General features: G+C 49.0%; 2 protein-coding genes and 1 non-coding gene across 8 annotated transcripts in view; 2 read left to right on the forward strand and 1 right to left on the reverse strand.

Annotated features, from left to right (window-relative positions):
- The window catches only part of LOC119849376 (zinc finger protein 420-like), a 3,142,523-nt gene that overhangs the window by 1,527,006 nt on the left and 1,590,014 nt on the right, over positions 1 to 25,503 (forward strand). The gene's annotated exons all lie outside the window — the stretch shown is intronic.
- LOC122457742 (gastrula zinc finger protein XlCGF7.1-like) lies at positions 6,771 to 20,763 on the reverse strand. Its single transcript, XM_043503884.1, has 3 exons — positions 20,225 to 20,763; positions 7,942 to 8,055; positions 6,771 to 7,531 (listed from the first exon to the last, which is right to left on the reverse strand). Exons 1-3 carry the CDS (start codon positions 20,256 to 20,258, stop codon positions 6,783 to 6,785), a joined length of 897 nt encoding a protein of 298 aa, XP_043359819.1. The 5' UTR covers positions 20,259 to 20,763; the 3' UTR covers positions 6,771 to 6,782.
- Positions 23,946 to 24,017, forward strand: TRNAE-UUC. The gene has a single exon. It is a non-coding gene; the product is annotated as a tRNA-Glu (tRNA).

Below are 25,503 nucleotides of genomic sequence, written 5' to 3' on the forward strand. Positions count from 1 at the left end.
GCAACAATTCTCCACACTTCTAGTGAGGTGTCTTCTAACTAGAGAGGGGACATGGGTGTTAGGACCATCAAGCATTACTGCTGGGTACGCAGGGAGAGGAGAAGACCCTTGAATGAAGAAAACAAACTCTCCAGGCTGTAGAATCTACTATCTGACTGGGCTGTGAGTGGGAGTCCACAAATGCATGTCTCATTGCTCTGCCAGGGTTTTGGACCGAAGCCAGAGCAGGATGATAGGCCAAAAGCCTGGAGGACCTGCAGTTTAGCATCCCTTTAATCAGCAGAAGGTGGCACTGCGTGTAAAATACCTCATTTAAATGAACTCCTGGTAGAGCATTAAAAGATCAAATGCTGAACGCATCTGGTGTGTGTGTAAGCAAGCTCTGTAGCCAGTCCTTATCTACTACAGAGGAACATCATTACCTTCAACTCAGTGGCATTTCTCCGTCAGAGGAATGGCATGAGCTGATGCATTTTTTCTTGAATATGGTAGTCTATCATTTTCATTCACAACTACAGTGCACAAAACAGAGATCAAACCTCACAGAGCATAAATGAAGGTACCTCTCATGTTCGGCAGAATGTGCCATTTTAGAGAAGAGATTTGCACCTCTCATAGACAGACAATATCAAGTGGGAGGAGAGTGTAATATTGACCCACTAGCTTTACGCTCCCACATATTCTGGAACTTTGTCACTAGTGCCTGTCTGTGTAATTGAAACCATCCCACACCTGCCTCCCTGCCAGCCCTGACCTATGCCTGACAAGTTCAGCTTGTGTTTGGATTCTATCGAGCAGAGCCGTGAGATCCAGCAAGCACTTCTGACTTCTTGCAAGGGTTTTCTTGAAAAGTTTGTGTGTGTGTGTGTGAGAGAGAGAGGATGATTGTGAGTAGCATGTTTTGCCACTAATATTACAGCACTAAAAGCAAAAGAGACAGGAAGTTTCCTAGTCAGCAGTGTTTCCACCTGTATGGGGACACCCCAACGAATTTCTGATCCATCGCATGAAGCACTCAGCCAAAATTACCTCACCTCCAGCTTCTTCACGACCCTTCAGTTGAGTTCTCTCTAGGAAGGAGCTTCTAGGAATTGGTCTTCCTGGCTGCAGGTTGGGTCTGGCTTCTCCCAGCCTTTGAATCCATGTAATACATGATCCCAAGGGGAGCCATCTTCTAGATCTTCCCCATGTCCCGTGGAACTCACGACAGTGAGAAACATAGAAGTCATCTGTAAGGTGAAAATTTATGTAAAACATGACAACATTTCATCTTTATTTGCAATAGAGGGAAGCCTCATAGCTCCTATAAGGCCAAATATTGATGTTTCTATGGATGTCTGCTTAGACAGGGAAATTGACAGTTGATATGGATATCAGGAATTTCTGGGTATCATTTATATAAAGACGTGCTCTTTAATGGTCTATCAAATTTATCATATTCAGCAAGATAGTATCTGCTCAAGTTTTATCAATGTGTATGGAGAGTGCATAGCAATTAGTCTCTGAATTCATGCGTGGGCATGGCCCTCCCCTCCTCTTTCCCTGCCCTCAGTTGCTCTGTGGCATTTAAGCATTCCCTGAGAGCTGTCAGCAAGAGCTGCCTGTGCTCTAGGGCCCAGAGGAGGAAAGGTGTGCTGGGCTCCAGCCTGGGACTCTCTCCCTCCTGCCTTTCCCTGACTAGTAAGCCTGGCCCTGGGACTGCTTCCCTTAAGTGCCATGTGGGCAAGAGGAAGAGCATGGCAGCTGCAGGTACAAGGACCAAACTTGTGGGGATGAGGTGAAGCAGCAAGAAACACAACCATCAGGTCAACCGGCAGGAATCTCTTGCCAGACTGTTAAATTCTAGGGCCCCAACCTACTGCAGCCAGCCTGTTGAACCCGCCGGACCAAAGCCCTAGCTGCAGTGGGCATCAGTGACCCAGCAGGAAGGAAAAACCTCGCTCTGGTGTACAGGGCAGGAAGAGGGAAGTCAAGCACATTGAGCTCCAAGGCTTTACAGCAAACCAACCCAGCACCAGGAGGTCCCACTGGGATTTGAACTCAGATGACAGGAGTCAGAGAGCTGGCCTTGACACCATGGGGCCTGCAGCTATTAGGCAGGGTGCAGGTCCTGGGAGGGACTTTAGGTGCAGAAGGGGTGAGAGAGTGAGCTCTGGGATGGAGTTTGGGTGCTCGGTGCAGGCTGTGGACTGGGACAGGGGTGGGGATACTGGAGTGGTGAGGAGTGCAGACTCTAGGAGGGAATGTGGGTGCAGGCTCTGGGATGGAATTTGGTGGTGGGAGGGGGTGGGGGTGCAGGCTCTGGGAGGGAGTTTGGGGGCTGGAGGGGCTGCGTGGGAATGGGATAAGAGTGCAGGATCTGGGATGGAGTTTGGGTACTTGGTGCAGGCAGCAGGCTGGGGCAGGGGGTGGGGCTGCAGGAGGGGGTGTGGGGTATAGGCTTTGGGATGGAGTTAGGGTGCAGGCTCTGGGCTTGTGGTCCAGGCTCTGGGAGGGAGTTTGCGGATGAGAGGGGGTGCGGAGGGAGGGGGTGCAGGCTCTGGGAGGGATTTTGGGTGCTGGGTGCAGGCTCCTGGCTGGCAAAGGGGCTGGGGTTGCAGCAGGGTTGAGGAGCATGCATTCAGTCATTTCATAGAACAGAGTTTTAAGGCTATTAAGATTTGGGGAACTATTCTTCCTAGCATCTTCCCTTTGTAGATTTCAGAGGTGTTCACACTCTCACATCCACTGAGCCACACTGTTACACCCCAATCTAATAGAAAGGCTGGGAGGTCTCCAAGTTCATCAAAAGAAACAAGGACAAAAAATAGAAAAAGGAACAAAGCCTTTCTAAGGTTATAAGGGGTTGGATCTCTGCACCTCTCGGTCTTTGGATTCACCTGGAGTAGGAACTGTAGCTGCAGTTTAGGAACCAGGTACTGGCATAGATGGTCCAGCACTTTGGGCTAGCAGGGTTTACAGGTACAGGGAGATGAGTGAAGGCTGCATAGCCTGTGGACGTTGTGCTTCATTCCCCAGAAAGAATCAGTCCTGGGATCCTGGCAGTCAGTCTCTCTGAGGCTATGTCTACACTTGCAGAGTTACAGTGCTGGGAGTTACAGCGCCACTCAGAGAGTGCTGAAGGGAAACCGCTGTTGGGTGTTCACACTGTCAGCTGCCTGCATAATAGCATCTTCACCTTTGTGGCACTTGCAACAGTATTCAGAATGGTGCACTCAGTATCTCACTGAGCATCTCTTCCTCTTATGCTGCTAAGAGTTGTGGGAAGGCAGAGGGACTCGCGGGGCATCCCAGATCCTGTCCCAATGCCCCGTGATGCATTGCTTCTCATCCCAGCAATCCCTCTGCTTCCTTTCACATTTGGCGCCATCTTTCAATAGTTTGTGTACTGCGCATTCTACCTCTTTGGGCAGCAGGAACGGATCCTGCACTGTTGACCAATATGCTGCTCACTCTTACTAACACATCACGAGTGGCAGTGGAGTTATTCCTTAAACTACAAAGGCAAGGGGAGTTCGAGATTGATCTCGCCATGTGCGGTAGCTATGACAGGAGATTGCTTGTGGCATTCACGGAGGTGCTGACTACTGTGGAACTCTGCTTTTGGGCTAGGGAAACAAGCACTTAGTGGTGGGATCATCTTCATGCAAATCTGGGATGACTATCGGTGGCTGCAGAGCTTTTGGATGGAGAAAGCCACATTCATGGGACACTGTCATGAGCTCGCCCCAACCCTGAAGCAGAAGGACACGAGAATGAGAGCTGCCCTGTTATTGGAGAAGGGTGTGGCAATTGCACTGTGGAAGCTGGCTATTCCAGACTGCTACCAATCGGTTGCTGATCAGTTTGAGGTGGGAAAGTCGACCGTTGGAGGTGTGTTGACAAAAGTGTGCAGGGCCATTCATTACATCCTGCTCCGAAAGACTGTGACTCAGGGCAACATGAGTGACACTCTGGATGGCTTTGTACACATGGGCTTCCCTAACTGCGGAGGGGCGATAGGTGGCACACATATTTCAATTCTGGGACCAGACAACCTAGCCACCAAATACATTAATCACAAGGGGTAGTTCTCGGGTTCTCCAGGCACTTGTGGATGGCCGTGGGCATTTCATGGACATTAAGACAGGCTGGCCTGGTAAGGTGCATGACGCAGTCATCTTTCGGAACACCGGCCTATTCAGGCACCTGGAGGCTGAATTTGAACAGCCAGAGACCAGGGTTATTAGAGGGGTGGAGTGCTGGGCTAGAAGGATCAGGGATATCTTGAAGCAGCAATTTGAAGCTGAAAGCCACTAATATTTGTTGCTATATACAGCAGTGCAGTGCTTGTAATGGTAGGAGGGGATTGTGATTGGTGCAGACAATGCACTATGAAGCTTTAAGAAAGTTGCCTATTGCTTTGTAGGGATCGGTTTAGTTTCAATTAATGGAATGAAGATTGCTTTCAAACCAAAACCATTCTTTTTTTATTAAAAATCAAGCACCGCAGGAGAGACAAACAAACAAACAAAAACACATCAGCACTGTGGGGGATGGGGAAAAGGTTACACATCTTGTTTCAGGTAATTTTCCTCTTAAGAAAAGATTTATTTTAAAATGTAACAAAATAAATTCCATTGGAAATAGAAATGATTACAGTCCATACTGAGTCTCTATTCTCATACATGCTATTTCTCTCACATATTTCTCCACTCTAAGTCCTTTGGAGTGAGGTTTTAATTTCAGGATTAGCCACCATTTCTGATACAGTAGGAGGGGGCAGGGAGAGAACGAGAAGAAAACCTGAAGCATATTGTAACACTGAAAGTTATCACAGAATCAGCCTCTTACACTAATTAATGTCATCTTTAATTTCACTGTCGATGGTAACAATTGGTTCAAAGATTACAAAATATAAACCTATAGGGCAGTTTTCTCTTCATTCCCATTTCCACCCAGTGAGCTGGGTGTGAAGTCACATTCGGCAATAACCTAAGAGCCTTCCATTTCTGTCAGTTCATTTCTCCCTGGTCTTCTCCCAGAAGTGTGGGTGGAAGGGGTCTCTCACTACGTGGGAAGAAGGTTGCATCATGAGAAAAAGCACCTGTGCTCTATTTTCTAATCTTTCAAAGTAGCAGGAGGTGGAGAAGTGATACAAATGCGTTAGATTCAAGAGCAAAACTAAGAGACCAAACCACAGACTCTGGACTCAGCAATCATGGATCCTTCAGTCTGAACTTGGACTCTGATACATTCCCTCATTGGCTACCATCATTTGCTCAGCATGGAAGTGTTTCTTGTCCAACAAGGCAGCCAGATTGGGACCCATAGGCATGGAATGGCTCTGAAGGAATCAGCTGAAAAAGACAGTTGCTCCCAATTTCATCACGGCATCCTTTAGGAGTGTGATCGATGCCACTTAGCTAGGGAGCAGCGTTCTAAAAATAATTTACCTGGGCCACAGGTCACCATAGCGTCCATCTCTGGGATGAAAATCAACCACTGCAATTTCTCCCTGAGTTCTTGTCAAATCTTTGACCTTTCTTGAAGTAATTTTACACTTCTCTGGCATAGAATTCTTCACCAACCATACAACATATCAGTAGTAATAGTGAGGGATAATTCCCCCCAAATGCCCTTTTATTTCTTTAATCTGGTGGCACAGGTTTAAATTAGGGACTAAATTCAGGTGTGGTTTATAATCCCTGTAAGACCCCAAATGTCAGGTATCTATTAAAAATAGGTATCTTTCTGCAGCTCTATGACATTCAACACGGATTTCCTTTTCTACACGTTTGTATCTCCTCCCAGGGGTGAGCTGAACAGAAATGTCACTTCCATTTTCCCATCCCCACCTAGCTGGGGATTGCATTTCCCAAATAAGAGGCAACATGCACCTGATTAGGAAGGAGCTATCTTCAGGAGAGACCTCCTGCAGGGCCTGGGCCAGAACTGCTTTGGGAGCCAAATGCATGGGTCTTTTGCTGAGTTCCAAGTCATTTACTAGGGAATCCTCTTCCCAGCCTTTTTGAAAAAATATTGACCTAACCAATTGAACAATTGGGATGGGGAATAAGGGAATCCCTCTGACTTACCCTATCTTCTTCTGTCGTTACAGAGGGTGAAATGATGTTTTTCCCTATCCCTGCCTTGTTCCTGCTCTTTGTTACAGTTCAGTATATTTTAAGTGAGGAAAATGGTAGTAAAAAATATCTGCTCTGCAGCACAACCTGCAGCAACATCAGAGCAACTGGGAATGAAACAATTTGTTCCCGAAGGGGGATCTTGATGACTAACAATTGCTTTGAAATGAGGGAACAGTAGAATCGTGATGCTCAGGGTTTGTTTAGACGAGGAAAAGTGATGGAGTTTAGGTCAGGCCAAGGGGAAAGCTAATGCAACCACTGCACCTGGGCTGTATCTGCACTACAACTTTAATGGTCTTTTTACATCAAGATCACTAACTTGAGCAGCCGGTGCCTTGTAGGTTCCTAGTGGATGTAAGGGACAGGTAGTTTTTGCCTCAGTGTAGCTTCTTGGGATCAAACCTCTCCCCCCCAACTTGGAGCTCATGAGCATTCCTGGCTGGAGGGACAGCCACTCCTACGACTCAAAAGGAAAGGAGTTGATAGAAAAGATTCCAGGACTGACCCCAAAGAAGGATGAGCAGCAAAATGCACAAGCAGGCAACTCATCTGCTGGAGCTGAGAGACGACGGTGAAGATGGTGCAAAGATCACTCTGTGGGAATTAGCAAATGTGATTGAAGAACAAAAAAAACAAAAAAAGTTTTGGCCCGCCCTAGTCAAGGCATTTATTACAGTTCTCTCTCCTGTGGATTTTCTGATGTCTAGTAAGGATTGAGCTCTGACTGAAGCTTTTCCTGCACTCAGAGCATGTGTAGGGCCTCTCTCCTGTGTGGATTCTACGATGTGTGATCGGGTCAGAGCTCTGATTGAAGCTTTTCCCACACTCAGAGCATGTGTAGAGCCTCTCTCTTGTGTGGATTTTCTGATGTGAGATGAGGGCTGAAGTATGAATAAAGCATTTACCACACTCAGAACATCCATAAGGTTTCTCGCCTGTGTGGATTTTCCGATGTCTGAGAAGGCTTGAGTTCTGGCTGAAACTTTTCCCACACTCAGAGCACGTGTAGGGTTTCTCTCCAGTGTGGGTTATCCAATGTCTGACAAGGGTAAAGCTCTGATTGAAGCTTTTCCCACACTCAAAGCACATGTAGGAGTTCTCTCCTGTGTGGATTCTCTGATGTCTGATAAGGGCAGAGCTCCCATCAAAGCTTTTCCCACCCTCATTGCATGTGTAGCGTGTCTCTTCCAAGTTGATTCTCTCATGTGTAATAAGATCCGAGTGGCTACTGAAGTTTTCCTCTGACCTCTGCCGAGTCTCACAGGCTTTTGCTTCTTCTGCGAGTGCACAAGTCCCAGAATCATTCCCTTTGGATCTTCTTGATAACGTCCCACGTGGTTCTACTTGCTCAGCATCTTCCTGCTGGGGTTTCTCCTCCTCATTCTCACTCACTATCCCATCACCTGATGGGAGACAGAGAGAATCCAGACATAGGTCAGTCCGTGTGTCAGAGAGAAAGGAAATCTCAGAGACAGGAATGGAAAAAGGGATGATAATGGATTAAAATATGTGCGGGAGAGATCAAACCTATGAGGAGCTGATTTTCCCCAAACCCTTCCCCAGAGGAGAGAGGAAGGGATCTGTTCTGGGTCTGCATCTCACCAGAACACTAAGGGGAAAGCGAGATCGGGGAGGGACCTGCTGCTGGTTGTCAGTCAGGAGAGGTGGGAAGCCATGAGTGTCCTCTGCCTAATGATTCCACATCTGCAGGGAACAATCCTGAACTTGAAGAGCTCACAAGGTCTTTGTAGGGCATCCCAAATGCTTCCTGTATTCGTGAAGAGTTTCTGAGTTGCTTTAAGCAATTCCCTACCTGTGCAGGCAGCTCTCGGGAGCACTTCTTTCTCAGAGCCCTGGAGGTCTGGGACCCACGGTTCTTCCCCTCCTTCCAGCTGCGGGATCACATCAGGTTTGGAAACTGGAAACTCTATTCCAGGCAAAGAAAACAAGGGAGATTAGTGAAATTTGTGGGATACTTGTCACAAAGAATATTGCATGGTTTTAACCCCACCTCATTTTTAAGCAGTAACATCCCAGGACCGGCTTCCTTGGCTCAAAGTGGCAGGAGAGTTATTATTATAAATGATATTCATTACCTTAGTGCCTAAGGACCAACTAACACTGGGTCCCCATTGTACTAGGCAAAGTACAGACAGAGAATAGTAGATGGCCTGTGCCCTGAAGAATTTACAATCTAAATAGACAAGAGAGATGCAGAATGGGGGAAGGGGTAGAACCCACTGTTAGCATACAGATAGATTGAGGCCTGCCTGTAAAGCCTGTACTTGAAGAACTTAGTTGTATTTTTATCACTTAGCTAGTTCCAGGGGGTATAAAAACCAAGAATCAAAATCACAGTCCGCCTGTGTGTGGGCTTTCTCTCACGCGGGTAGTGCGAGGGCTTCTTCTTAGGCTAAGGCCTTTGGCTAAGCAGCAGGGGCAGCCATAAGCTGGGAAGTGTCTGGTCATATCATCACATCCCAAACCAGTTACACTGAATAAGGTGGTATTGGGCTGTTAGGAAGACGATCCTGCCCGGATAGTGCCCATCACCACCAGATAAAGACACAGATCTTAAGATGGTTAAAGACAATTTAGTGTGATAGCCTCCTATCTGGCAAGAAATCACTTATCAATGGTTGTGGTTGTGAAACCCTCACTTCTGTCTTGTTTTATCTCTATGGGCACCACTTTTCTTTTGTTAATCTGTCTGGTTCTCTAATTGTTTCTGTCTGCTGCATAATACATTTTGCTAGGTGTAAGATAATTAGGGTGGTGGGATATAATTGGATAGAGAATTATGTTACAACGTGTTAGGATTGGTTTGTTAAATTTCAATAAAATGATTGGTTAAGGTATGGCTGAGAATTTCTTGTATAAACAGAGTCAAACAGGAAGGGGAAGGGAAATTGGAATCATGTTTGTTAAGGGGGGGTAAAAGGAACAGGGAATGGGGAACAGGGACACAGGCAAGGCGTCAGAGCTGGGAAGAGAACAATGGGGAACGGACTTTGTCGTCATATAGAGATAAGCCCGACTGGTGTGAAGGGCTTCACAATATGCTTGCTTGGAAACTAACCCCAACCAACATTGCATTATCTGCACTTTGGACTTCTGGTCTTTTGCTGCTTGCTGTCTGCGTGACAAGAACCAGGGAAGTGGGAGGCCCTCTTAAAAAACTGGCATGACTCGATAACTAGGGGGGATAAATTAGGTCAATGTTATAGAAGTCAATTTTTAGAAATCAAGTTTCTACAGTCGAGTGTGTGGGTCCCCACTAAGCACATTAAGTTGGAGGAGTGTGTCCTCAATACCGTGGATAGCATTGACTTACAGAGCCGTGCACTATCCCACACTTCCTGCAGTCTCTGCTGCCCATTGGAATTCTGGGTTAAGCTCCCAATGCCTGATGGGGCAAAAACATTGTCGCGGGTGGTTTTGGGTACATGTCATCAGTCGCCCTTCATTCCCTTCCTCCTTCCCTCCCTCCCTTTGTGAAAGCAACAGCAGACAATCATTCTGCGCCTTTTTTCCTGGGTTACTTGTGCAGACGTCATACTACGGCAAGCATGGAGCCTGCTCACCTCACTGCTGCTGTTTGAGCATTGTAAACACCTCGCGCATTATCCTGGAGTTTGTACAGAAGCTGGCTAAGAGACTCCAGCACAAGGACCATTGTGATGAGGAGATGGACACAGATGTGAACCTGCTGCTCACAAACCAGGAAGAATTAGTAGGGGAAGAAAAAGTGGATGGGAACCTGGGAGGCAGTAACCATGAGATGGTCGAGTTCAGGGTCCTGACACAGGGAAGAAAGGAGAGCAGCAGAATACGGACCCTGCACTTCAGAAAAGCAGACTTTGACTCCCTCAGGGAACTGATGGGCAGGATCCCCTGGGAGAATAACATGAGGGGAAAAGGAGACCAGGAGAGCTGGCTGTATTTTAAAGAATCGTTATTGAGGTTGCAGGAACAAACCATCCCGATGTGTAGAAAAAATAGTAAATATGGCAGGCGACCAGCTTGGCTTAACAGTCAAATTCTTGCTGATCTTAAACACAAAAAGAAGCTTACAAGAAGTGGAAGATTGGAGAAATGACCAGGGAAGAGTATAAAAATATTGCTCGGGCATGCAGGAGTGAAATCAGGAAGGCCAAATGACACCTGGAGTTGCAGCTAGCAAGAGATGTTAAGAGTACCAAGAAGAGTTTCTTCAGTTTTGTTAGCAAGATGAAGAAAGTCAAGGAAAGTGTGGGCCCCTTACTGAACGAGGGAAGCAACCTAATGACAGAGGATGTGGAAAAAGCTAACGTACTTAATGGTTTTTTTGCCTCTGTCTTCACGAACAAGATCAGCTCCCAGACTACTGCACTGGGCAGTACTGCATGGGGGGAAGGTGACCAGCACACTGGAGAAAGACTTGGTTCAGGACTATTTAGAAAAGCTGGACGAACTCAAGTCCATGGGGCCAGATGCACTGCATCTGAGGGTGCTAAAGGAGTTGGCGGATGTGATTGCAGAGCCATTGGCCATTATCTTTGAAAACTCATGGTGATCGGGGGAGGTCCTGGACAACTGGAAAAAGGCTAATGTAGTGCCCATCTTTAAAAAAGGGAAGAAGGAGGATCCTGGGAACTACAGGCCAGTCAGCCTCCCCTCAGTCCCTGGAAAAATCATGGAGCAGGTCCTCAAGGAATCAACTCTGAAGCACTTAGAGGAGAGGAAAGTGATCAGGAACCGTCAGCATGGATTCACCACGGACAAGTCATGCCTGACTAAGCTAATTGCCTTCTATGACGAGATAACTGGCTCTGTGGATGAGGGGAAAGCAGTGGACGTGTTGTTCCTTGACTTTAGGAAAGCTTTTGACACAGTCTCCTACAGTATTCTTTCCAGCAAGTTAAAGAAGTATGGGCTGGATGAATGGACTACAAGGTGGATAGAAAGCTGGCTAGATTGTCGGGCTGAAGGGGTAGTGGTCAATGGCTCCATGTCTAGTTGGCAGCCAGTATGAAGTGGAGTGCCCCAAGAGTGGGTCCTGGGGCCGGTTTTGTTCAATATCTTCATTAATGATCTGGAGGATGGTGTGGATTGCACCCTCAGTAAGTTTGCAGATGACACTAAACTGGGAGGAGAGGTAGATACACTGGAGGGTAGGGATAGGATACAGAGGTTCCTAGCTAAATTAGAGGATTGGGCCAAAAGAAATCTGAGGAGGTTCAACAAGGACAAGAGCAGAGTCCTGCACTTAGGACGGAAGAATCCCATGCACTGCTACAGACTAGGGAAATAATGGTTAGGTAGCAGTTCTGCAGAAAAGGACCTGGGGGTTACAGTGGACGAGAAGCTGGATATGAGTCAACAGTGTGCTGTTGTTGCCAAGGCCGCCAATGGCATTTTGGGATGTATACGTAGGGGCATTGCCAGCAGATCGAGGGACGTGATCATTCCCCTCTAATCAACATTGGTGAGGCCTCATCTGGAGTACTATGGCCAGAGTACTGGATTACTTTGGGCCCCAGTACAAGAAGGATGTGGAAAAATTGGAATCCAGCAGAGGGCAACAAAAATGATTAGGGGACTGGAACACATGACTTATGAGGAGAGGCTGAGGGAACTGGGATTGTTTCATCTGCGAAAGAGAAGAATGAGGGGGGATTTGATAGCTGCTTTCAACCACCTGAAAGGGGGTGCCAAAGAGGATGGATCTAGAGTGTTCTCAGTGGTAGCAGATGACAGAAGAAGGAGTAATGGTCTCAAATTGCAGTGGGGGAGGTTTAGGTTGGATATTAGGAAAAACTTTTCCCCTAGGAGGGTGGTGAAACACTGGAATGGGTTCCCTAGGGAGGTGGTGGAATCTCCTTCCTTAGAGGTTTTGAAGGTCAGGCTTGACAAAGCCCTAGCTGAGATGATTTAGTTGGGGATTGGTCCTGCTTTGAGCAGGGGGTTGGAGGAGATGACCTCCTGAGGTCTCTTCCAACCCTGATATTCTATGATTCTATGAAGTGGAACAGTTGAAAGCACCTTCTCAAGGCAGGCACCATGGCTTAGCTGGCTAAAGCACCTGTCTAGTAACCTCCTGAGGTCCCTTCCAAGCCTGATATTCTATTATTCTATGTTCCTGAAAGCATGGGCTGTGGCAATTGGGACACCATGGCGGCAGTAGGGCTGGTTGGTACAGTGGAATGCTGATTCTGGGCCAGGCAAAGAAGCACAGACTGCTGGGACCGCATAGTGTTGTGGGTTTGAGATAATTCACAGTGGCTGCAAAACTTTTGCATGCGTAAGGCCACTTTCCTTGAACTTTGTGATTTGCTTTCCTCCCACCTTGAAGTGCAGGAATACCAAGATGACAGCTTCCCTGACACTTGAGAAGAGAGTGGCAATAGCCCTGTGAAAGCTTGCAACACCCGACTGCTACCAGTCAGTCGGGAATCAATTTGGAATGGGCAAGTCTACTGTGGGGACTGCTGTGATCCAGGTTGCCAGTGCAATCACTGACATTCTGCTATCAAGGGTAGTGACTCTGGGAAAGGTGTAGGTCATACTGCATGGCTTTGCTGCAATGGAGTTCCCTAGCTGTGGTGGGATGATAGACGGAACCCATATCCCTATCTTTGCACCAGACCCCTTTGCTAACCAGTACATAAACAGCAAAGGGTACTTCTCAATGGGGGTGCAAGCACTGGTGGATCACATAGGACATTTCACCGAGATCAACGTGGGGTGGCCGAGAAAGGTGCATGATGCTCACATCTTTAGGAACTCCAGGCTGTTCGATCACTTGCAAGAGGGGACTTACTTCCCAGACCAGAAAATTACCACGGGGGGGTGTTGAAATGCCAATCGTTATCCTTGGGGACCCAGCCTACCCCTTGCTCCCATGGCTCATGAAGCTGTACACAGGCAGCCTGGACAGTAGTAAGGAGCAGTTCAGCTATAGGCTGAGCAAGAGCAGAATGGTGGTAGAATGTGCCTTTGGACTTTGAAAAGCTCATTGGTGCTGTTTGCTGACTAGCTTAGACCTCAGCGCAACCAACATTCCCATGGTTATTGCTGCTTGCTGTGTGCTCCATAATATCTGTGAGAATAAGGGGGAGATGTTTATGGTGGGATGGGAAGTTGAGGCAAATTGCCTGGTGGCTGATTTTGAGCAGCCAGACACCAGGGCGATTAGAAGAGCAAAGCTAGGTGTGCTACGTGTCAGAGAGGTTTTGGAAACCAGTTTCCTGACTGGCCAGGGGACAGGTGTGACAGTTGTGTGTGTTTCTCTTTGCTGCAAACCGGCCCCCTTTGTTGACTTTAATTCACTGTAAGCCAACCATCCTCCCCCCTTCGATCACAGCTGGCAAGGGTATAAAGTAACTATTGTTTTGAAACCATGCATTCTTTCTTTATTAATTTAAAAAAAAAAAAGTGAGATGACTGACAAGGTAGCCTGGGTGGGATGGGGTGTGGTACGGGAGGAGGGAAGGACAAGGCCACATTGCTTATTGTAGCCACACTACAAATCAAAACTGTTTGAATGACAGCCTTCTGTTGCTTGAGCCATCCTGTGGAGTGGAGTGGCTGCGTGCCCGGAGCCTCCCCGCACATGTCCTCGGGCGTCTGGGGGAGGAGGCTATGGAACTTGGGGAGGAGGGCAGGTGATTATACAATGGATGCAGCAGGGGTTTGTGCTCTTGTTGGCTTTCCTGCAGCTCCAACAGTTGCTTCATCATGTCCATTTGTTCCCCCATTAGCCTCAGCATGGCCTCCTGCCTCTGCTCTTCGCGCTCACTTAATGCTTTCCTGGCCTCTGCCACAGAACGCCTTCATGCATTAGGCTGTGCCCTATGAGTGTGGGAGGATTGCATGAGCTTGGAAAATATGTCCTTGCGAGTGCATTTTTTTCCACCTTCCAATCTGCTGTAACTTCAGGGATGGAGATGATGCGGGGAGCATAGAAACATTTGCACCCAGGGGCAGATAAAAAGGGAGAGTAAAATTTAAGATGATACATTTCTGAGAACAAAAGGGAGACTCTGTGACAGTGAATCAAGCAATTCACAGCAGACAGCACATGTGCTTTAGGAAGAAGGTCCCATTTTGCCTTTTATATTGAGTGCCTGCCAGTCTGGTGACACATCACAAACGGCTGGGCAGCAGAATTCAATTTCCAGACAGCCATGGTAAGGCACAGGGTACGCGGGCTGGCTTCTTATGCATAATATGTGGGAATGATTTCACGCTGCAGCGCCCTCCTTTCCCATAGCAAGCAATGCCGCTTGGGTTTCACATTTAAAAGGAGGGGCTGCAGTTTTTGGGTGGATGTGCAGCACACACCTCCCCCCACCCCACCACGTGGCTATTCTCCGGGATGATTCCTTTTAGCCAAGCGCAAACAACCCAGCATGAATGGGATCCTTTTACTGTTCCCTTAAACAAAAGTCCTCTATTTCAACCAGGTGACCATGAATGATAGCACTCTCCTAAGGCTAACACAGTAAGATAAAGACCGAAGGTTGCTTGAATGTGACCAAAACCCAGAACCCTTCGCTGCCATGCTTTGTGCTGCAATGATTCCAGACCACTTGCTACTGGCTTGGCATGGTGGTGTCCTACCGTGGAAGATGAAATAAGGCAGCCCTCCCCAGAAACCTTCTGCAAAGGCTCTCAGAGTACCTCCATGAGAGCTTCATGGAGACGTCCCTGGAGGATTCCGCTCCATCCCCAGACACGTTAACAGACTTTTCCAGTAGCTGTACTGGTCGCCAATGCATCCCAAGTCTTCAGGGAAAATCAAACATTAAACACTATTGATTTAAAACTCTGTTCTGTAGTTACAAATGTGCACTCACCACAGGTGCCTTCTCCAGCTTCAGGGTCGGGGATCCCGCCTCTGGAGGATATTGGCTCCAGGGTGATGAAAAGGTCCTGGCTGCCGGGGAGGACGGATTCACCGCTTGCCTGCTGCGCATTCTCCTCCTCATCCCCAAAATCCTCCTCCCAGTTGTGTGAGACTCCCCCTTGCAGGTATCCACGGACAGTGGTGGGGTAGTGGTAGGGTCCCCCCTAGAATGCCATGCAGCTGATCATACAAGTACGGGAAGTACGGAGCTCTGACCCGGAGCAACCATTTGCCTCCTTTGTCTTTTGGTAGGCTTGCCTGAGCTCCTTGACTTTCATGCGGCACTGCTGTGTGTCCCTGGTGTAGCCTCTCTCCACCATGCCCTATGCGATTTTGGCATATATATATATTAGCATTTCTTCTTTTTGATCAGAGTTCAGCCTGCACAGATTCTTCTCCTCATACAGCAATCAGATCCAGTGTATCCCTTTTGGTCCATGCTAGAGCTCGTTTGCGATTCTGGGGGGACTGCATGGTCACCTGTCTGCTGAGCTTGCCCCGCTGACCAAACAGGAAATGAAATTAAAAATTTCCTGGGGCTTTGCCTATGTACCTGGCTAGTGCATCAGAGTTGAAAGTGCTGGCCAGAGTGGTCACATTGGAGCACACTGGAATAACTCCCGGAGGCCAATACCGTTGCATTGCGTCTTCACTGCCCCAAATTCGACCCAGCAAGCTCGATTTTAGTGCTACTGCACTCGCCGGGGAGGAGTACAGAAGTTGATTTTAAGAGCCCTTTAGCTCAACGGAATGGGGTTGCTTGTGTAGATGGATTCATTTTAAAATCAACCTAATGCTGCTAAATTCAACCTAACCCCATAGCGTAGACCAGGGCTAAGAGGCAAGCCTTTAAGGAAGGTTTTAATACACTTTGGAACTGATCAGGGAGTCCCATGAGGACGGATGAGGGGGCCATGGTAAATATGCATTTAGATCCTTTTCTTGTTTGATATCTTTTCCTTATAAGGCTTCCTGGCCCACTCTCCTGGATCCACAGGAGAGGTGCAATGCCTGGGCTTTTAACCAGCCCTTGGGAAGCCTCTGGCTTCAACACTCCTAGTTCAACCTGTGAGCTCTGCCAGCAGGCCCAGCTGAACTACACTCCTCTTCAGAGACTGTTCCTCATTCATGCTTCAATGCACCTCAGCAAGTTTTGGTTGTCACACTGGGCAGACTTTTAAAACATAGCAGGGTTTATTAGTCAACTGAAACACAGCATTAGAAAGTCCTTAGATGAGGACAGAGAAGCAAAGAAGACAATATAGTCCAGACTGGCCAAGGCCCTTGAGCCATGCTGCTGTTGAAAACAGTTTGGTTTCCTTTCACTGTGCCTGTCCATTTCTCTTCACTCCAGTAGAGCTCCCTGTGTCTGCGAGCCCAGTTCTTCCTGCTCCCCAAAACATAACAAGTCCATGTATGCTTCACTCAGCCAAGTGGAGATCCTCCCATGGACAGGTGAAATTATTCCCTTGTCTCTGTCGGGTATTCCATTCATGGAAGTTGGTTCCAGCCAGTCCTTAAGGACCCATTCATATCACCCCATATCACAGTTACATGACAAAACACCTCATGTCTCCCGTTCTTTCTAATCAGAGCAATACCAATCACGAGGGAAACTGAAGTGTGTATTCGCAGCATTGAAGTATCATCAATATTCCCACCTCTATCACACACACGCTGCTCACAGCCCTTGGAGAGAAAGCAAAGCACAGGAACTGGACGTTAGTCCAGTGAACACAGTGGAGGACAAGCTGCAATCCTCAAACCCTGGTCAAAAAGGAGAGGCATGTGGGTCCTTATCCACAGAGAGGGGCTGTCTAGAGGCCTGAGACCAGAGAGGGCATTTCTTCAGCAGACCATGGAGGCTTAGCTTCCCCAGAACTGTGACATGGCAAAAGCACGTTTTGGGGACTTAGGAAATCTAATGACTCAGGTGTAATGGGAGGGAGATAGGTAATGTGGAAAAGGCTGGGGCATTAAATATTACAATTGAGGAGCAACAGCCTGAAATTCTTCTGGAAAGGGAGAATGTAAGAAACAAGAACTGGGCTACGCAAGATCAGGAGGGACAGGCTCCGAGATCCAAGGAGCGTGGAGGGAAGAGAGCTTTTGGCTGCTGCAAATGGGGAGAGGGGGACAAGGCTCACCCCAAACTCTCACTCCTGTTGACCCTGACCTGTGACCTCTGACCCAGTCTCAGGTCTTGTGGGTAACTATACTCGCTAGAGGTAAAATGTCATTATGGGAGTATTGCTTATCAGCTTGGAACATGCATGGAGGCGCGAGGAGGTGAACAGAAATAAATGGGTTACCAAGCTTGTTAAGGGCAGTGGTGAGCTGGAGCCGCTTGTTACATTTAGAAGCCCTCGTAGAACTGGTTGTCCCGCGACTTCTCAAAGGGCTTCTAAATTTAACAACCGGCCCAAAGTGGTGCCTTAGGCACCATCTCCGTGGGTGCTCCGGGGCTGGAGCATCCACGGGGAAAATTTGGTGGGTGTAGAGCACCCACCAGCAGTTCCCCGCCCCATCCCACGCCCTGCCCCAGCTCACCTCCGCTCTGCTCCCACCCCCGAGTTATGCTCTGCCCTGCTCTGCTTCTCCATCCCCCTGCTTCGTTTCCCGCGAATCAGCTGTTCGTGCAGGAAGCCAGGGAGGGCTGAGAAGCAGGCAGCGGCTTCACCCCCAGGCCCAAGGAGGTGGAGCGGAGGGGAGCTGGGGCGGGGGGCGCAAAGAGGGCCACCCACGCCGTAGCAGGTAACCCGGGGCAGGGGGGTGCAGGGGAACCGTTCCCCGCCCCAGCCTCCACCTCCGTGGGCCTGAGGGTGAAGCCACTGCCTGCTTCTCATCCCTCCCAGGCTTCCCGCATGAACAGCTGATTCGCGGGAAGCCGGGAGGGTGGAGGGGGCGTGGAGAAGCAGGGCGGGGCGGTACGTTCAGGGGGGTGGAGGCGGAGCGAAGGTGAGCTGGGGCCGGGTGCAGGGCAGGGAGCTGCCAGTGGGGGCTCTGCACCCACCAAATTTTCCCCTGGGGGGCTCCAGCCCCACAGCACCCAGGGAGTCAGCGCCTAAGGCGCCACTTTTGATGTGATCAGTTGGGGGAGCGGCTGCTGCCCCTGCTCCCCCGCCAGCTATGCTCCCCCGCCCCTAGGAGCCAGACGGACCTGCCGGATGCTTCCCAGGAGCAGCCCCAGGTAAGCATCGCCGGGACTCCCCATCTCGCTCCCTGGCAGATCCCTCTGGCTCTTAGGGGTGGGGTGGGCACCCACTACAGTGGCCCATGAGACTCTCCTGCCGGTTCCGGGGGAAGTCAGGGGACAGGGGTGGATGGGGCAGGGGTTCCGGGCGGGGGGGCACCAAGGAACGTGGGGGGTTGCATGGGGCAGGAGTCCTGGGGGGCGGGGGCAGGCCACGACCCCCTCATGGTGTGAGGAGGGAACCAGTGGTTAACATTTTGGCAGCTCATCACTGGTTAAGGCCCTTATATTAGGGTCCAGGATTTATGGGAGTGGTTATGCTAAAGTATGGGATTTACCTGACTATGCCTAAGGAGAGAATCCCCGGTCAGATCTTTTGCACCCTCATTTTGAGAGACTGACGAGGAACCACAAACAGACGCAATATGGCACAGGATTCTGAAAGAAGGAAGTTGGGGGGGCAGCCTCAGCAATTAGGTTGCTACGTAGTATCTCAGCAGTTGGACGCATTCAGATATTGGAATTATTAAGAAATAAGTGATGTAAATGATGAGTATTAATGCTTGATGCTTAATTATGGACTTCCCAAAGGCCACATATGGGTTGGGGCAGATATTGACAGTCTTGTAATCAGATAAAGGAGCAGCTATCGTACATACCTGTACTATTACCATAAGGAAGCAGAGAAAATACCTCTCCTAGTTACCATTTTTTGGTTTGTCAGGTCGGGAGACAGTGTGAATTGAAGCAGGGCCTCCCTTCTGATGGCCTCCCTTCTCCTTTCATCTTTGCTTCCAGTGGTGTCCATAACTGGCAAGTATGCACAGTGCAAGACCCTCTTTACTACACTTATCTTAGCCTAATCATTAGGTGCATTGATCCTTGCCTATGACTTCAATTATAGTTGTCTGTATTAAATCAAGTTCTGCGTCTTTCACCAAACTTCATCTTCTCAATTAACTTTGAGTAGACAGGTACAGGGGCCACTTGTACCCCAATACGTAATCTTATAGGTGTAAAAATGGTACAGGCTACACTACCAGCTTGTGACATCATCCACAGAGTGACCCTTTGTGCTGGGTAGTGGCCTTGCTATGGGAGGAAGGAGTGCAGCAAGGACTCAGGATTGATGGCCAGGGTGGCTGTGCATAGAGATGGGGAGGTTATATGGGAAGGGTGATAATGAGTGGGAGAGGGAGGTCAAGAGTTCAAATAATAATATTTGGGGGAAAATGTCTAGGGAAGTGAAAGTGAACAGAAATAAAACTGGAGCATAGGCTCTAAAGCAACAAGGCTTGGGTAGGGATTCAGGGTTAAAGGTCTGGGATTCCCCACACATCTACATCCCCAAACCTCTCCTCCCTCAAACTGACTCACCCAGCCCACTTCCTGGGTGCCCTTCCTCCACACTCCCCTCCCCTTCTTCCCATTACTCTCAGCCGTCACCACCTCTGGGCACCTTGGGAGCTTCTTATGTTCCCTCCTCATCTCACTACCTCATCACCCCTGCTCCATACCGCTAATCCTGAGCACACTTTCCCCTTGTCCTGGCACCCCAGGATTATCTATTCCCCCTTCTCCTCCCCTCCCACGGCTCTATTCTCTCTTGACCCTTGGACTCCTGAATGGCAACATTATATGCTCTGCTATCAAAAGATGAGCTCATTTAACTGTCACACAAGCCATGCATCAGTCATACATGTATTTACTCAATGAAGAATTCTACACATGGCATATTTTCCTCTTAAAAAGAGGAAAAGGCATGAAAGCTCCAGTTATTCATGTAGTTATGAATGTATCCAATAAGGATACATTAAAGGCCATTTTTTTAAAAACGACTGATGGCACCAAAAATGCAAAGGTTGAAAAAATTATTCTAGTGGGTGGGAGATAAGGCGAAAAAAGGGGGGGCAAGGAAACTTGTATGACGAATGAAGGTATTCAAAGTTATTACTACTCAGGTTCTTTAGAGACCCCACAGCTTCTAATACCCCAGGGAACAGGACTCCTTACCCGGCAAGACCAAAGTGTCATAGTTCTCCTGCATGATATCCCTGTAGAGGACTCTGTGAGTGGGGTCCAGCAGAGCCCCCTCTTCCCTGGTGAAATACACAGCCACCTCCTCGAAAGTCACCGGCCCCTGAAAGATCAAGAGTCCAACACTCAGGACCTGCTGCCCCACTCACCACCCCACCATTCGAGGGGGAGAGGAGCCAATCAAGTGGAAGCTCTGGGTGGCTCACAGTCAGGAGTCCCACCCCCAACCCACTCAGAGCATCCAAAAAACCGGCAGTGTGAGGGGGAAAAGAGAGAGCCCCTCGTCTCTCCCAGCAGATCCATCGCACACCTACTAGCCAGAGACTGACACAGGAGATGAAGGCCCTAGCAGGGTGCAGGGAGAGCTCGCTGGTAGAAAGCCCAGCGCTGTTCTCATTGTGAGGAGCTGGACAGGGCCACCCTTAGTGGGGCGCGGACTAGGCGACATTCCGGGGGGCCTTGCTGAGGGGCTTCCTCTGCCAGGGGTGTCCTGTCCCTCATCTCCCTACTTCTCTTCAGCTGTCTGCTGCTGCAGTTGTTCCTGCAGCCCTGCCCCCTCCCCTCACTTAGAGCTGCCTCTGGCAAGCTGCTCCCAGGAGCCTCCTGTGTGCTCTGCAGGGGGGGTTGCGGATGTCAAGGTGGCCCCACCCTCCTGCTTCTGTGCTCAGTCTCTCCGGAGCTGAGGCAGGGGACAAGAGTCTGTCCTGTTGCCTCTGGGTCAGGAGTGGGAGCTGCTGGCCGCAGCCTTCAGACTAGTGAGTGCCACTGTGCTTCAAGTGACAGTGTGCTGTGTCTCATTCTCCCCCAACACACCCCCCCCCCCGAGTCTCTCACACTCCCCCAACACACACACACACACACCCCGAGTCACTCACACTCCCCCAACACACCCAAACACACATCCCGAGTCTCTCACACTCCCCCAACACACACACACTCACTCACCCCACAATAACAGGTTTCAGAGTAGCAGCCATGTTAGTCTGTATTCACAAAAAGAAAAGGAGGACTTGTGGCACCTTAGAGACTAACAAATTTATTAGAGCATAAGCTTTCGTGAGCTACAGCTCACTTCATCGGATGCATTTGGTGGAAAAACTCCACAATAGACACTTCAATTACTGTTGTTATTACTTCTTTTTACTTCCTGTCAAAATAGGCAATGCACATATATTCTCTGTCATTTTATTCTTTCACATTCATTAAGGATTACAGTGCTGTTATTTTAGCTTTGTAACTATTCTGTGTATTTCATAATTTTATTTCTGTCTTATGCTTAAATTCAATTCTTTGAATAATGAGTTCCAAAACGCCTAACCTGTCCTGGCTGGAGTAATTATCATTATTACTGTAATTAACATATTGTGCTTTTTCGTTCATTATTAAAAACGGCACAATCAAATAATAGACTGTACATTTAGCTTGTACTTACCTTAGCAGTGCTCGTTTAAAAAAAGAATTAGCTAAACTCAAAAACTTTAGACACTGTGCAGATGAAGATCACTTATCCTCAAATTGTAGTTTTAGTTCTATCTGTAAAGTAACTTAACATTTCTATGAAAATAAATGCAGTTCCAAGGATGATACTAATAGCAATGCTGGAGTCAAATGTTAGTGTGTCACATACAGGAGTAGTTTCGGAGTAGCAGCCGTGTTAGTCTGTATTCGCAAAAAAGAAAAGGCAGAGGGGCACCTTTGTGCCACCTTAGAGACTAACAAATTTATTTGAACATAAGCTTTTGTGAGCTACAGCTCACTTCATTGGATGCATTCAGTGGAAAATACAGTGGGGAGATTGCTATACACAGAGAACATGAAACAATGGGTGTTTCCATACAGACTGTAACAAGAGTGATCAGGTAAGGTGAGCTATTACCAGCAGGAGAGCTGCAGGCGGGCGGGGGGGGGGGCGGGTGGAGGGGGGAAAAACCTTTTGTATTGATAATCAAGGTGGGCCATTTCCAGCAGTAAACAAGAACAACTGAGGTACAGTGGTGGGGCGAGGGGTAGAAATTAATATGGGGAAATAGTTTTACTTTGCGTAATGACCCATCCACTTCCAGTCTCTATTCAAGCCTAAATTAATTGTATCCAGTTTGCAAATTAATTCCAATTCAGCAGTCTCTCCTTGGAGTCTGTTTTTGAATTTTTTTTGGTTGAAGAATTGCCACTGTTAGGTCTGTGATCGCGTGACCAAAGAGATTGAAGTGTTCTCCCACTGGTTTTTGAATATTTATGTCTGCATCTGTCATTTTTACGCCAGGCATCTGAAGAAGTGGGGTTTTTACCCACAAAAGCTTATGATCAAATAAATCAATGAGTGTTTAAGGTGCCATCCGACTCCTTGTTGTTTTTGTGGATACAGACTAACAAGGCTACCCCCTGATACTTGCAAAAAGAAGAGCAGTACTTGTGGCACCCCCTGATACTTGACACCCAGTAATAAAGTCTTTCAACAACAAGCTAAAAAGGAGCAGAATCAAAGGGGCTGGGCAGGCTCCATAGAGGACACTGGCTCCTCCCTTCCCCTATCATGCCCTCTTGGTGGCAGAGGACGGCAACCCCATCCCCACCCCAGAGAAAGCCGTGTCTCAGGGCTCCCCCAAAGAGCACCTACAAACCCCGATCCCTTTTGGAGAAATGACTCAGGGCAGCGATTTCCCACTCAAAGAAGGACAAATACCTGCAGATAAAATGGGTGAGGAAATAACCCAGATCTGAGGAGAATTGAAATAGCAATTTGAGAATGATGCAGAAAATAGGGACAAATAAGAGAAGAGAGAGTCAATGTTAGGAAAAGTGAGGGAATCTCCTTGGATTTTACAACCATACGTGGTAAGGGGAGAGAAGGGGGAGGGATTAGAGAGCATTGTTTCAGTATTTGAGAGGGAAATGGCACAAACAGGAGAAGGATGCAAGTAGCTCACCCCCGACACACACACACACACCCCTCACTGGACTGTCCTGGCTGCACAGAGAACGTTCAATCCCCCACCTGCCCCACTGTCCTTCCCCTCCCCGCAACTCCGGCTTCTCCCCTCCTTTCCCTCCCCATCACCTCCAGCCACACAAAGGGGAACCCCCGGGCCCCATTCTCTGGCCCCGCCGGAGTCTCCGCGCTGCAGGGGCAGACCCTGGCTGCAGCTGAGAACAGCAGCTCCGCTCGGACTCACCCAGCACCCACCGATCCCCGCGGCTCCCTTCCTGTGTCTTGCCAAGAGCACCCCGGGGCGGGCTGCAGCGCTCGCTGGGGCTGTCTCCAGTGGCCGAAGTTGCCTCCATCTCCTCTTCCCCTGGGGGGCGGGAGCAGATGGGCCCAGGGTGTGCAAGCCTAGCTGGGGGTAGGGGAAGAAGGACTGTTTGGAAAGGTGGGGATTTTGCCAGGGAAGGGGGTTGATCTACGGGGGGGCGAGAAGAAGTTGCGCAGCAGAGGCTCAGGGAAAATGAGGGAAACCAAGGGTGTCCCAGTGTTGGCCAGGGTTTGTACAGCACCTTGCACATTAGGGGGTCCTAATCTCAGTCACGGTCTGTGCAGCACCTGGGAGCCCCGATCTGTGTTTCCTGATCACAGGCGCTGGGAATGGATAGAGGGAAAACCTCAGCACCGGAAGGGTTCATGCAGCCCCGTGCGCAGGCCCCACTGGGTGGCCCTGCGGCTCTCATGGGGGGTTGGCTTAGAAAAACCCAGCAGTCCTGGTCCCATGTGGTCTAGTGGTCAGGATTCCTGGTTTTCACCCAGGCGGCCCGGGTTCAATTCCCGGTGTGGGAAGCGTGCAGAGCTTTTGCTCAGAGGGGAGGCGGGAAATGAAAGAAACTTGGAAGGATCCTCTCACTAAGGGAGTTGGAGGGTGTTGGGAGGGGATCCCAGAAGTGGGGGTGGGGGACAGAGGTTTTGGGGGAGATCAGGGAAGGATCCCAGCAGTGTGGGAAGTGGGCAGTACGGAGACGGGGGAGAGTGAACGTCTCCCTCTAAACTCACCAGGGCAGGCTGGAAGAATGACGTATTTGTTGGTAAATGTCAGTATCTGGGTAAACACACAACCCAATGGCAAAATATTTCCATCGAGAATCATCAAAAGGGACAGATGGACAAAGTAAGAAACACGCTGCTTGAGAACTTACCCGATTCTAATCCTATAGGGTTCCCTTATGGCTTAGGCACCACCATGTGGGTGTTTCATTTCCCTCCTCACTTCCACACACAGAAACAATTTCCTTTGCACGGATCCGTGAACTGCAAACTCTTCCTGTGTCTCTTGTCGGAGCCAGGGCATTCAATTCCACTGAAACCGTCTATCCTCCAATGGCAATGGTCAGACAGAGGAGATGTGGCCACCTTCCCCCCAGGCAGGGAGATATTCACTCTCCTCTTTCTTTATGCTGCTCTTGTTCTTCCACGAATCATCAAGGATGGAATGAAAAGCTTTTTACTCCAGGGTGAGGAAAGAAAGGATCCACCAACTCCCCGAAAAATCCCAGTGCCCCAAAGAAAACCTGCCCCTGCTTTTAGTATCACTGATGTGCTGGCCATATGATGGGGGGAAGGACTGTCTGAATTGTCAAGGCGGGGAATGAACAATCTACAGCAACATCCTGACCCACAAACACACTCTAATCATGCTCCAGCCAGTAGGGAAATGGTCAGGAATTCTTGCTGTTCAGCCATGGACACACTTACAGAACTGCACAGCACTCAGTGTGGTGTCTTACCATCCAAGGTGCCGAATGGAGCCAGTCTGGACTTCTGGTCTTACTCGGAGGCAAGTCTACATTCAAAATGCCGCAGTTGCACAACTGCACGAATGCATCTCCACTGCTGTAGCGTGATAATGAAGATGCTCTAAGCGGATGGGAAATTTGCAGCGTAGGATCTCGGCTCAGGCTCAGTACCGGGCTCTGGGACCCCATCAGGTTGGAAGGGGGTTTTGCAAGCGAAAAAGGCAAAACGGCAGTGGAGTATTACCTTGGACCCAATGGCAGTTCTCCACTGGTCTGTCTGCTTTGGGGCAGGGACAAAAGCACGTCCTGCTGCATTCGTTAGTGCAAAGGATGGTTTAGGATTTTTATTCTCAGACACGGTGCACTAAGCAGGACTCCACCCTTGGCATAAATTAAATGAGCCGCCCACAGATTCTGGCAGGCACAAGGAGCCATTTGGTGCGAGAGCTCAGACCTGCCTCTGTCCCAGAGGAAGGGGGATCGTCCACGAGGGGCCTGGAACACTGACTATCAGCTCTTCACTCCCAAACCTTCAC

Source organism: Dermochelys coriacea, chromosome 28 (genome assembly GCF_009764565.3).
Source record: "Dermochelys coriacea isolate rDerCor1 chromosome 28, rDerCor1.pri.v4, whole genome shotgun sequence".
Classification (NCBI taxonomy): domain Eukaryota; kingdom Metazoa; phylum Chordata; order Testudines; family Dermochelyidae; genus Dermochelys; species Dermochelys coriacea.

Excerpts from the sequence above, each read along its gene's own strand:
- LOC122457742 (XM_043503884.1), bottom strand. The coding sequence starts at position 20,258 with ATGCAGGAGAACTATGACACTTTGGTCTTGCCGG. Across the intron at positions 8,056-20,224 it reads TGACACTTTGGTCTTGCCGG|AGTTTCCAGTTTCCAAACCT; the intron begins GTAAGGAGTCCT and ends TGCCTGGAATAG. Across the intron at positions 7,532-7,941 it reads CCCGAGAGCTGCCTGCACAG|GTGATGGGATAGTGAGTGAG; the intron begins GTAGGGAATTGC and ends GTCTCCCATCAG.